At 41.4% G+C, this 13,506-nt stretch overlaps 1 protein-coding gene across 1 annotated transcript; it reads right to left on the bottom strand.

The window, feature by feature from the left end:
- Positions 1 to 12,960: 12,960 nt before the first annotated feature.
- Positions 12,961 to 13,503, bottom strand: LOC114626090 (60S ribosomal protein L7; the record flags this gene model as incomplete). The annotated part of the gene is made up of 1 exon (XM_028773441.1): positions 12,961 to 13,503. A coding segment is annotated over one exon (483 nt), but the record flags the coding sequence as incomplete, so codon positions are not given.
- Between the last annotated feature and the right edge of the window lie 3 nt (positions 13,504 to 13,506).

Below are 13,506 nucleotides of genomic sequence, written 5' to 3'. Positions count from 1 at the left end.
GAGAGAGAGAGAGAGAGAGAGAGAGAGAGAGAGAGAGAGAGAGAGAGAGAGAGGGAGAGAGAAACAGATAGAGACACTTTTTTTATGGATTAGAGTCTTACGGATTCACCAGTGCCTGCATGGTCTCCTTCCAAAGACTATCTGTAAGGGTGAACTAGGCTTCCCACCTTCCCTTCCACCCTCCGATGACATGGGATTCAACCAGCCTTCCAGAGAAACGCTTAGCTTCTTCATGAGAAATTGGAATCTTAAGTTCAAGTTCAATAGGAACATGACTGTGGGTCTGCCCGTCGACTTTGATGAGGTGCTCCCCCAACACCCTAAACAGGGGACTTGACTCTTCAGTTAGGTCATTGCCTGCAGCACTGTTCTGTGTACAAGCTTCATGGAGGGTTAGCAGCTACTCTAGGTGTGAGATTCCAGTCATTTTGCTTCTCCACGATGCTTTCCTTGGACAATCATGGTCTGTGTTTCCTACTATGTTGATGTACGTACTTGAACTTACCTTCATCACTTAGCCCTTATTCGTGATAATGATGTCAACCAAAAGTCTCCCTTTGTCTTTTCTCAGAATTTCTGGATATTTGAGTCCTTTCTCCTAAGTTTTTTTTTTAATCAATAACGAGGGGGAAGAAAACTGACTCTAGAACCTTGAATGACCCACAATTTTTATTTGTTCCATCTGATAGGATCCATCTGGGATGGTTTAACCCTAAAATTCTGCTTCTTGGCTTGTTCCTGGTCTCCAGATTGCTCTCTCATGATCTCCCCACGGGTGTGGGAAGCGCTTCCCAAACAGCCTTCAGTAGGTCTAGCCTTTCTTTCTGTGTCTGGTTCTGGGAAGTCTTAATCAAAATGTCTGGGTGGTTTAGGTTCCTCTGCTGGATCTACATCTGCACAGTAAAACCTAGGCTTCTTATTTTGCAGCCTCTTGTGAACACCTCAGCAGTAACTGCTAATGTCCCTTTCTGTCACTCATGTGTCACTCATGTGTCCCGGTGAAACCCCTACTGTTCACCATTTATGCCATGGTACCCCAGCTCTTCCTGTTTATGTGTACCCTGACGTGGATTGAATTATAGCCTATGTAGGAGGTGCAGGTGGTGGTTTGGGGGAGGTATGGAGTGTAGGGAATGGAATCTGGTGCGTGCGGGTGACTGTGAGTATAGATAGTGTGAGAGCTTGTATCTAGAGACAGAAGGAATCAAGAGAAAAATCCATATTTTGAGCTATATTTTACCCACATGCGGTGTAACCAAAGGTTTAGTTTGGTAGAAGTTCAGTGAGAGTTCACTCGTGTCTCCCCCTTCTCAATTAGAGGTATGAGATCTCATTGTGGAGCTTCATCCATCAAACAAGAGAATAAAGCAGCAGATGAGATAACACAGCCCTGTTTGTACTAAAAAAATAAAATAAATCAAAGGCTGCACAGATCTTGAACCATAACGTCTCTGCCAATTTTGTGTGATGTTCATGAAATATAAGGCAGCTCAAAGGAATTCGGACTCTCCTAAGGAAGTATGTTTTCTCATCCAAATCCGTGTCTGTTCAGGTTCCTTTTGTAAGCGTGCCCTGAACAGATCCTTAAAGGTGGAAGCCAGTGTGTGTGTGTGTATGTGTGTATGTATACATAGTATGTATTATATATCATATATATGTATATATAAAATTTTCTTAGTCAAGGTCTTACATCACTTTCCTCCTCTCCATATAGCCTTTCTCATCTTCTTTCATTCTCAAATTGAAACCTCATTTTCTTTGATTATTATTGTTATACAAAACCAAGTCTCTCTCTCTCTCTCTCTCTCTCTCTCTCTCTCTCTCTCTCTCTCTCTCTCTCTCCCACATACACACGCGGACAAATACGTAAATAAAATCTGTTGAGTCCAGTTTTGTCCTGTGTGTGTGTGTGTGTGTGTGTGTGTGTGTGTGTGTGTGTGTGTGTGGTTTCGGGGCTGACCACATTGAATTGTAGAGTCAGTCAGGGGCTCATCCCTGAGGAAGGCTGAGTCTTCTTAGCAGTTGTTTATATCAGTGGTTTTCTATGTAGTGCTGGGGCCCTGTGAGATTTTCTGTCCCTTCTATGTTAGCATTTGTTGATGCTGTCACTGTTCAGGTCTCGCTTATGCAGCCATTTCTAGCAGATACAGTGTCATGGCAGACCTCCTGGTATTTGGGATCTTAGGATCTTTCTGCTCCCTCCTCTGTGATGCTTCCCAATCTACAAAGCCAGGGCTGTGTCTCAGATTTAAGAACTTGAATCTAACATGATTTCATTATTACATAAAAAATAAAACTGACAGAAAAATTATAATTCTTCAGAATGTGGTTAGCCAGCAGAAAATGTCTTTTGTTTTCCTTTCATGGGGAAGATTGAAGTCTGTCAATAAACTTCCAGGCGTTAGTGAAAGTCCAAGCGAGCAAGGCTCTGAACAGTGCGAATGTTGTCCAGACACTGCACAAGGCACTCTTTGGTACTTTCAGCCAAAGCAAGGCAACTGGGTCACGTATAGAACTTAGTTGTTCATTTTCTGAGAACAAGACAAATACCAGGAGATCACACCCTCAACATTAGGTTCACAAATGGAAAAACGAAGACAAAAGAGGTTCAACTTCTATCTGAGGCCTCCAACTTGAGTCTGAATGCTGGCTCCTAGTGGCACCAGAGAGACAGGCTCAGTGCATGGGCATTGACATCAAATACTTTGGCATGGAGTTTGGTCTTTGTATGTGCCATTTTTGAACTTATAATGGGTTGATAATAGGCATATCTTCATTACAAGGTAATTCAAGGGCATCATAATTTGCCTGTGGGCATAACATGCTGCTGGATAACATTAAGAACTTAATAACTAGGACATATTTTTATTATAACACTTGAGGGACTTTAGTTTTCTTTGTATAATAATAATCAATGCTTCTCCTCTGGAGCATAGCCTTTAGCTGTTGAGCATACCCTTTTGCTGGGTTAAACAAACACTTGACATTAGAAGCAACTTTTCAATGACTGTCTCTTAAAAACCAAACAGTTGTATACAGATAAAAGGTCCTAGGTCTTGCTTGTCTATACTGACATGTAGATGCTTTAGGTTTGAAAAGTGCACATGAATTTGGTTATGACAAATGTTGTAACTCCAGCTTGATTGTCATTGGAGAAGTGAGCCTAATGAAAAGGAAAAGCATTTGCTGTATTCTTCCATGACACCCCAGCCCTTCACTGCCCTGTCTCTCTTCTCTATAGTAAAGAACCCATCACCTACAAAATTAGTGTTAAGTGGGCACCTAGAGAAGACAGGATCTCTCTAAACCTACTACTGTATATCTGTCTTGCAGCTGAGAAGCACAGATTTCTAGGTTAATAGTTCTTTCTCTGGTCCCTGCTATTTCATGAAGCAGGTACTGGGATTATGAACCAAATTTTTAAAATTAATAACATTTAAAAATCCAAACCACTTCATAGATAAGAAGGATGCCACCAAATCCATCCCTTTGACTAATTCTCTGATTGTCAGCTGATCAAGTAAGTAAGGGGGGAACTTGGCATTCCCCTCTTTACCGAGTAGCAATCATAAAACATGGATTCTATCTAGTACATGTTGACTGTTAAAAGCTTTGTGGTTTGTTGTAGGTTAAGACTTAATTTCGTTGTTTTAGCATGTTCCCCACAACTATCTAAAACCAATTTGACTTAAGTGGTGTGTACAGGCACAAACTCTGGCTTTGAAAACAGCTTGGAAGCAGTTAAGAGTTTAATCAGATGACCTCTGATCCAACAGTCCGTGGTGACTTGACAGGGTAAGCCATATTCACAGTGCTGAGGCAAATGCCTGCTGCCTTCAGTGCTTCCTTAAATGTGCTGACATTTGTTCAGTTTCTGAAAAGTATGACAAAGATGTAATTGGTTCTCCCACCCCACCATACTTCTTATTATAGAGAAGTTTATTCTTGCAGGATTTCTTCCATTTTCCATATTATTAATGTGACCACCGTAAACCAAAACGGATGGCATTGTTGCACTGCCTCTTAGGTAGAGGAAAAGAGGAAAGAGGAAAACGACTTATGTTGTTCTGTTATAGCACTCACCAACGTACAGCTCCTGCTCCCCTGTCAGGGCTGGCTTCTGAACTAATTTGTGCAGAAGTCACCAGCTGAGAGAGCTCAAGGGAGAGCAGAGCTTTTGCAACATTACTATAATTTCATGCCCAAGGTGTTTGGTGAAAATACACTTACTGACTCTCATTCATTCACTGAGTATAATTGGTCACCCTGTGGCAGTGTTGGGTACATCAGTGAGCAAGCATACATATGGTTTCCGAGAGATGGAGGAACAGGAAACAGATGCAGGTAGACCAAAGCCAAAGATCCCCAAGTAAAGGAAGGCTGAGTGCAGATGAGTTGACTTCATCTTTCCTCTCCTGTGCTTCTCTACAAACTTGACATTTTTAAGCTAAGAGCTATACTGATCTTTTTATCCCCCTCTTGCATGTGTGTTCCACGCACTAGCTTATTTTTTTTAAAACATATACTAGGATAATGATATTTAGGTACAGAGATTTTTAACATACCAGTGAAATTGGCAATCTTTTGGGGCTAGAGAGGTGACTAGGTGGTTAATGTTCTAGATGGCATTGGTTCTGTTTCTAGCACCAACGCGGTGGCTCACAACTGCCTGTAACTCCAGTCACAGGGGAGCCCGCCTCCTGTGTCTGCTTCTCCCTTGAGGTGGCCAGGCCTGTTGAATACGGGCTAGATTGGAGAGAGGGAAGCATAGCTATGTATGAGTGAGTGCAATGCGGGATCTTGATTGGTGATGAGAATGTGGGTGATAAACACACCAGGAACAGCTTCAGATAACTGGTTTATTTATTCGGGGGAAGAAAATAGTATTTATGCCTCTGGGGAGGTGGGGAGGTCTGTGGGACTAGGTTTGTGGGGTCAGGGCAGGGGTATGAGAAGATGCCTCATCTACATACTCAGAGGCTGCAGAGTGAGAGGGGAATCTTATAAGGTTAAAGAAGGAGTGGAGACTGATAACTTTGAGGGTTATAAGCTCTTATGAGGGTCAATGGTGGAGGAGCAAGCTTTATGGCTCCATGTTGCATATCCAGAGTGTGGGGGGAGCCAACTCCTGCCATCCTCACTTTTGAGATATCCAGAGTTGAAGCTTCCTCTGCATTCCTAGACCATTCTGGTGCCACAGGAGCCAACATCCTCTGCTGGCCTCCCCAGGCACTGCATGCATGTGGTGCACAGACACACATTCAGGGAAACACATACACACCTAAAATAAAAATAAAAATCTCAAAGAATTAAAAAAAATTAAGACTCTATGTAGAGTTCTCATTTTATTTTTGCTGTGGTTTTATATGCCTGTGAATTCACATTATATAAACATGATAGTTAAATATATAACATCTATTCTTAATACTAGGTAGGTTGTGGATCTTGGTATATGAATGACTTTAAATCAATTTTGTAGTGGCATATTGTCCCTGCAAGTTGGGAAGAGCTAAAATGGGAGGGGTAAGGAGAGGAAGAGGAGGAAGAGGAGGAGCTAGAGAGACAGAGATGTAGGAGGATGGAGAGCCACGCTCGGACTGAGAGCAGTCCTGGGTAACAACTTATATCTAGGTTAGTTAATTGGGAAATACCTCCAATTGTGTGGGTATCTTGTTAATTTGAGCATTACCAAACTTAAAAAGCCATTGGATAATTTGAGCATTAGAGTCTAATTTTCTACCATGCCCGCATGTATGGCGGGATGGTCTGGGCTCAGCCCAGCCTTGTGGAGACAGTGTGGGAGATTAGCAGAGCCATCTCCCACTCTGGTGTTTCATGGGTGGCAGGGCCGGTGTGTTCCTACAGAAGCTCGTGACCTCAGGGCCAGCCTAGTCAGGAAAATGGCGGCTCAATAACACAATACAGATCAGGTGCTGCCGTTTTAAATATCTCCTTCAACACAATTTTCATCTGTACCATACCAAAATCTACATAGAGTTAGGCGTTGGGAAATAATCCTCAGAGTAGGAAGGTCCTTAACACGGGCTAGCAGGGCCTTGGGAACCTCCATAAGTAAACCACATACATGGCTTACTATAGATTCTTCACACTGAGAGAAAGCATTGTTAAAGAATTCTTAATCATTTGCATAAGCCCTAGGCCTGAGAAAATGAATGGTCTTAGCTCTTTTACTCAGCTGTGTCTTTACCATGTCACTTCAGCTGACTGAGCATGCTATGTGACTCCCCACTTGCTGTCTGTCAAGTCAGAACAAATTAATTCCTATCCTCAAAAAAGGTGACAGGTAGACAGGATGAAGCTGATGTGTTTTCTTCCCCTTTCCTTGCAGAGAGTCTGTGTGATTCAGCCTTCAGTTTTTGGAGCATTCCCGCAGAGCTGCTCCGTTTCCTTGAGTCATGGAATTTTTTTTTTTTTTCTGAGGCTGTGTGTGCTTCTTCCTCTGCAGATCTTTAGTATTCTGTTCTCAATGTTTCCTGTAAATTGCTATTTCTGTTTGCTCCCAAAAGCCAATAAACTTTTAAATCAAGAGCAAATGGAAACAGTAAATATTTCACTTCTGCCAATCAACATGTAGATGGAAGATGAAGTGAGCAGGTGAACACCCAAAATGACACAAATCGTTTTCCAGGTAGATTAGAAATGCGGCAGGGGCTGTGGGAAATGTAAGACTGAGCTAGGTGACTACTACAGGGATGTTTCCCAACGACAGCAAGGATTTCTATTAAGCAAAAGGAAATGGAAGTGGCGTGATTTTACTCCTTAAGAGGAAGGTCTGTGAGCTAAGAAGACACAGGAGGGTTGTTTATGCTGCTTCCTTCTGATCCATGTGAACAGCAATTATCACTTACAGTCACAGCAGCATCCAGGCTCAGGTGGTATTTAGAAGCTGGGCATGTGGAACCTTCTAGAACATGAATGTATTGCTTATGGTTCTTTAGTAAATTTTGCATAGCAGAGTCATAATCAGGTATCACTTAGCAAGAAAATCCATCCCACCTATACTCATTGGCTTTAGTCTTCTGAAATAAGGAGAAAGCTCCATCTAGAAAGCTTCTGTGAAATCTTGCTTGCTTACTTGCCCCACCTTATGGTTTTAGGGTTAGGAATACAAACTGCACCCAGGACTGCAGGCTTTCAGAGTTTTTCTGGCTTCAGTCCACTGATAACATCTCTCTTCCATGCTCATTGGTCATCAGTCGGACTGCTTAGTCCATAAAGATTTCCACAACACACGTGTATACATGATACAAATATTACACATAAAAACACACACACAAACACAAGCACATATATACATACACCATGCATATACATACCACATACACATATAACACAAACACAAGCACAACATAATACACATACACATCACATACATACCACCCATAAATATTATAAATATATACCAGCATACATACATACCCACACCATACACATACAAACACAGTTTGCACACCACATACATATATACACTACACAAATGCAGATACTACACATACAAACATCCACACCCTCTTTCATTTGCCCTGTGATGAGCTATGCTTCCTAGAACTTCAACAGCAATAAATGTGGTTTCTTGACATTGGCCCTCTGAATTATGAACCAAATAAACTTCTTTTCATTAAAACCCACTTGGTCTGACGTGTTATGTCATTGGCAGCAGAATCAGACTAAGCCAGCACCGTAGTTATTGTCTTTACTTCATCTTGCTCTCAACAATGAGGCCTTAGAGTCAAGGGTGTGCGTCTGAGTCTTAGAAGATCATATCAAGCTCTTCACGTTCAGCCCTGCCTGAGATCTAGGATTCGTGCTGCGTGTATCAGCAATGCCAACACATTTTTGGTATCTGGAAAGCTCGTGGAGTCCAGGACTGGGCCACTCCAACTGTTATGGGGCTACTCAAACATTTACTAGAGACTTCTAGGCAGTGGGAATTCTATAGTGAAAAGCAGACAATCCCTACCCTAGGAGTTTAGAGTTGAGTGTTAGATCAAATGAAACCAGTAATGACATGCAGAGCCGAGTTATTCCTTACTGATAGCTCATGTTGGTAAATGTCAGTCACTGTTTAAACACACACTAGAAATCTAACTCATGTCCCACAGGGCAGCTCCGTCTGGCATTTAAGGACAGTGAGCACATCACCTTTAAAAATTGAAAAGGATCATCTCTTTTTAAAAAAGGGACTTTTTCTATCTTTTAATGTGAACTAGTCAGACTTATCTGTTAAAATAGAAACTATCTATATACTTCCATGCCTACATAGCCAGGATTTATAGATTATAAAATCAAGGAAGCCTACGTTTCATTTTCTTTTGCTTTATTAAAGGATATAAAAGTATAAAACATAAAGAAAGGGAAGGGAATGGTTTTGTATACAGATTCCATGTGTTCCTTAGTTAGGTTAGAACACTTGGCTTCTTTTCCAACACCTTCCCTCGACCACTGAAACATTTATTCTTTGTTATTTTCACAGCTCTGAACTTTCAAACATAAACCCTCACAAGGAAACCTAAACAAATTAAATGAAATCCATTTGCCCTCCACATACAAAATGCATTTCACTTTTGCCTTAAGGATGTCTTTGTTTTCATTATTATTAAAAATGTCGGGAATATTTTGCCTACTGGGAGCACAGATTTTCCTCCCATTTTTCAGTCTTACTCAAAACCCCTTACTACTGTATATTTTATGAGTTACAGAAAACTCTCGGTTGTACTTCTTAAAATTAAAAACAAAACAAAACTCTGAAGCTAATGTGCGCCCTCTGCACAGTGATTCTCGCCCATGCAGTGTTGGGGACTTACAGGCAGAAAAGTAATAGGAGAAGCATTTGTAGACAAAGACATACTCGCCAGATCTTTGGAAACAGGCAATGTCATGATCCTGCTTTCATCTTGGGATGTGCAGACCATGAGTTATTTTAATCATTTTCAAGTTCTCCTCTTCTTGGTATTTTTGGAAGCATGTAGTTAGAATATAATATTGAAATCTCAATTAAGTGCCTTGAACTCTTCACTTGCCTTTGCTATCAGGTCCTATGAGCTTCTTACTTTGCGTGTCCAGAGTGTGGATGACTTTCCTTACAGATGGAAAGAATGAGTGTGTCCATGGGAAAATAGAACAAAAACAATGTCAAGAAGTAGCAGCATTAGAGGACTTGAGAATTTACGTACAAAGAGTTGCTTCTTTTATAATTCATTTCCACAAAGACAGAGAAGGTGAATGTTATTGTTTGAATCTGAAATGCACCATTGGCTTATGTATTTGAGTCTATGGTCACCCAAATAACTCTTCCTTAAAATTAACTGATACACTAATTATGACTTAAATAGGATATAATGTCAGGAAATGATTAGTACAAGAGCTAAGACCTGCAAAATACTCAATAAACACCACCACCACCACCACCACCACCACCACCATCACCACCACCATCACCACCACCACAACCACCACCACCATCATCACCATCACCACCACCATCATCACCACCACCACCACCATCATCACCACCACCACCATCATCACCATCACCAACACCACCACCATCATCACCATCACCACCTCCACCACCACCATCACCACCACCACCACCACCACCACCACCACCATCACCACCATCACCACAATCACCAGCAACAGCAACAGCAACACCACCACCGTCACCATCACCACTACCCATCACCACAATCACCAGCAGCAGCAACAGCAACACCACCACCGTCACCATCATAATAACCATCACCACCATCATCACCACCAACCCAATTTAAACACTGTGTATTTGATTCTTTTATTTTGGAGCATCTCCAAGCCAAGACAATGTTAATCCAAGTTCTATAATTGAAGGAGATTTGATTTAATATAAATAAATACAAATCAATAACAATATGCGTGGGGCTGGAGAGACTGCTAAGCAGTTAAGACCACTGTCTAATCTTCCAGAAGACTTGGGTTCAATTCCTGGTATCCATACGGAGACTTACAACTATTTATAACCCCAGTCACAGGGGTTCTGATGTGTACACAGATGTGGACTGGCTTCAGGGTGCACAGCATGAATATGGTTCCCAGATATACACTCCGAGGCAAAACACCCATAATCATAGACAATGAATAAAATTAAAAAGAAAAAAAGGAGTAAGCACACAAAAGAATCTTCATTGAGCTTATTGAGTATGTCAGACACAGTTCTGAATATTTCATGTGTAATATATCATTTAGTCCTCACATAAACCACAGTATTGCTTATAAAGATTTATTTGTGTGTGTGTGTGTGTGTGTGTGTGTGTGTGTGTGTGCATGTAAGGTAATGCCACATTTATGCAGCTCCCCACAGAGGCCAAAATAAGGCACTGGATTCCTTGGTACTGTAGTCATTGGTGATTGTAAGCAATAGAACATGGATGCTGGGAACTGAACCGTGGTCCTCTGGAAGAGCAGTGTGCCCTATTAAAGATAGAGCCACCTCTCAAACCTGTAAATTCCAACACTATAAATCTACTGTTTATTTGTCTAATCCTCTGCCAAATTCCTGAGGGACTGCCATTACAGTTATTCTTCCTCATAATAGATGGGGCACAAGTTCATTTCCTGCCTTCTACCTGGAGTCCAGAGGAAGTAACTGTGATATTTGTTGTTCCTTCTAATTCCAACCCCCAGCACTGCCTATAATCCAGTAGAATAAAATATGGCTGTCTGGCTCACTGAATTTCTGTCCAAACAGCCAAAGTATTAACATTGGTAAAAAGAGAAGAAATGCTGTATAGAGACTTCCTGCTCCAACATGGAGGCAAATCTACAATCAAGGGAGAAAACAAAGCATCATTAAAGGTAGTGTAACATGAAGTTGGGGACTTCACTAAAAGTCTACGTATCGAAGTTCGTTACAACAGTAATTTCTGTACTAGCAGGTCTGGCCACAGAGACTGCAATGGGGTATGTAGACATCTACTAGACATTGTAGTTACCTGTGTTCTCACAGATGCCATCAAGATAACCACTTTCAAACACAGACCTGTGACAAGCACTTAATGACAGGTTCAGGTCCCGCCAGGTCTCTCTCTGGGGATGAGCAGGATGGTGAGTGTCAGCGGCCCAAAAAAACCACACCAGGCCAGGAGTCTTGTCAAAGCAGGAACTCAACTTTAATGTATCAGCCTTTTGCTTATATAAACTTGGAGCATAGGGAGGAGGAATTTTGGTGGGGTGAGATGACTTAGGGGTGGGGAAGGGTGACAGAGGGTATGAGGTGACTGACAGGGCCAATGGCAAAGCTTTACATCAGCAATGACAGGGCAGATGCAGGGCCAAACAGATCTTGCTGAGTCACCCTGGTATGGAAGTGACTGAAACATGTCTCAAAACTCAAGCCAGGCTTAGACTCTCCCACAAGGCCACAGAAACTTGAGTCAGGCTCAGGTTTGTCTACAAGGCCCAAACTAGGGCTGGAATGAGGCCCAAGAAAGCACATCACAAGTGATGGATGCAGCCAGAGAACATATATCCAGAGAACAATGCCTATGTCCGGTCAAGACCAGAGATGTCAAATAAATTCATCAGCCACACTTTTGTCTGTTAAATGCAACTCTGATGTTTGTGAGATAACACGCTGTAATTAAAGCCACAGGCGTTTATTTCTAAAGTAAAATGCATAGGTGTTTCCAAAGTTGTGTATTAACCTTATACATTTTATCATTTCATAGCGGGATTCTGCTTAGATTAAATTTTCGTAATTAAGCAGCCACGAGATGAAGGAGTTACCTTTCATAGCACAAGTCAAATCATTAATTACTCATTAGAACAGTCAATATTTCTTCATATTTTTTTTCAGTATACAGAATGTTCTAACCTTTTATAAATTTGAGCCATTATTTTGCCTCTAACCAGAATCTTTTTGCAAGCCTCAGATCAATGTGTAAGAGGATAATCTATTCCCCTCACTCATCAAGTCTTTGCAGGTAACCGCTATTGCATAGTCCAAGCACAGTAACTGAAAGTAAATATGATTTACCACACCTATTATCCCTCTTTAGTAAGGAGTGCTCTGAGTGTTCCAGAAAATCCACACACACATGTTCAGCTGACAGGCCACTCTGAGTACTCCAGGAGATCAACACACCCACACACAGCTGGTGCTTCTTTCTACATTTTCTGCACTCAGATTTCCCATCTCCTTGCTGAAGATTGACTTAGAAGAACAATCAATGCACCTGACATCTTATATGTACTTACTGCCCTCTCTATGTGTTCCTGGACATGTATTTCTATTCAGGGACAAAGAGAAAAGTAAGTATCTGTGAGTGCTAGCCGTGCTCCGTGTGCAGAGGAACACAGAGGTCTTAATTAGTAGGTCTTTGGGATGCTGAAGATGGACTCCTCACCAGATTCTCCTCTCAGAAATGGTGTCACATTCTTAAATGAAGTATCTTATCTGCTTTCACTCCCATCAGAGAAATATTGTCTAGGTGCAATGCTGATGATTGAATTCTGGTTCTTTATGTCAACACATAGACAGCCAATGTCACTGTATCACACTGTCATTTGTGGACAATTCACCTGTCATTCTGTACACTTGTAGGCTCTTGCTCGTTAAGTCTAACAGTAAAAGGACCTCCATTTCTTTCCATATTGATGAAATACCAGAGTATTTCTGAGAGACAAAGATCTTAGAAACATATAAGGTAGTGTTTCTCTACCTATAAACTTGTCTCCCAGACCACTCACAACATGTACAGGTTATTTATTTTTCTTTGCTTTTCTACTTTAGAGGTGAATATCACAGACAGAAGCACAAGTTTCAGAACAAATGAAAATATTGCCCTCTTGTTCTTTCCCATTTATTTTGTCTTTATGACGTATGTAACAAGAAGCCCTAGGGTTTAACGCAAATGCCCTGATTTTATTTTATTTTATTTTATTTTATTTTTTTTTTTCAAATTTGCCAAGCTGTGACTGTTTATTAACTGACCAGATTACAAAAATACCACGGGCAACACCTTAGTTCATCCGTCTAATAAGCCTGTTGATCTGGTCTTCCCTGTTGCCAGCGTCTCCACCTTCTACAAAGTGAGTTGTCTTCTTCTTCATTCCACCCCGTGGGGAAGATAATTTGAAAGGCCACAGGAAGTTATTTGCTTCCTTGAAGCGTTTCCCAACTGTATAGATCTCATGAATTAGATCCTCCATGCAGATGATGCCAAATTTACCAAGAGACCGAGCAATCAAGGAATTATCCGTCAAGGCAATCCGCTTCTTATTGATTTTGCCATAGCCTCGCTTGTAGATGAGCTCATTTACTGACTTCAGGTTGGGGTACCCCCATGCAATGTACGGTTCCACGATCCTCAGCATGTTAATGGAAGCCTTGTTGAGCTTAACAAAGGTGCCATTGAAGATCTGTCGAAGACGAAGGAGCTGCAGTACCTTGCGGACCTTTGGGCTTACTCCATTGATGCCTCGGATTCTGATGACAAACGCCAATTT

The sequence above is a fragment of the Grammomys surdaster genome, unplaced genomic scaffold (genome assembly GCF_004785775.1).
Source record: "Grammomys surdaster isolate TR1022 unplaced genomic scaffold, NIH_TR_1.0 66, whole genome shotgun sequence".
Lineage (NCBI taxonomy): Eukaryota > Metazoa > Chordata > Mammalia > Rodentia > Muridae > Grammomys > Grammomys surdaster.
Note: the sequence above shows the minus strand (reverse complement) of the source record. Positions and strands in the feature narration are given on the sequence as shown.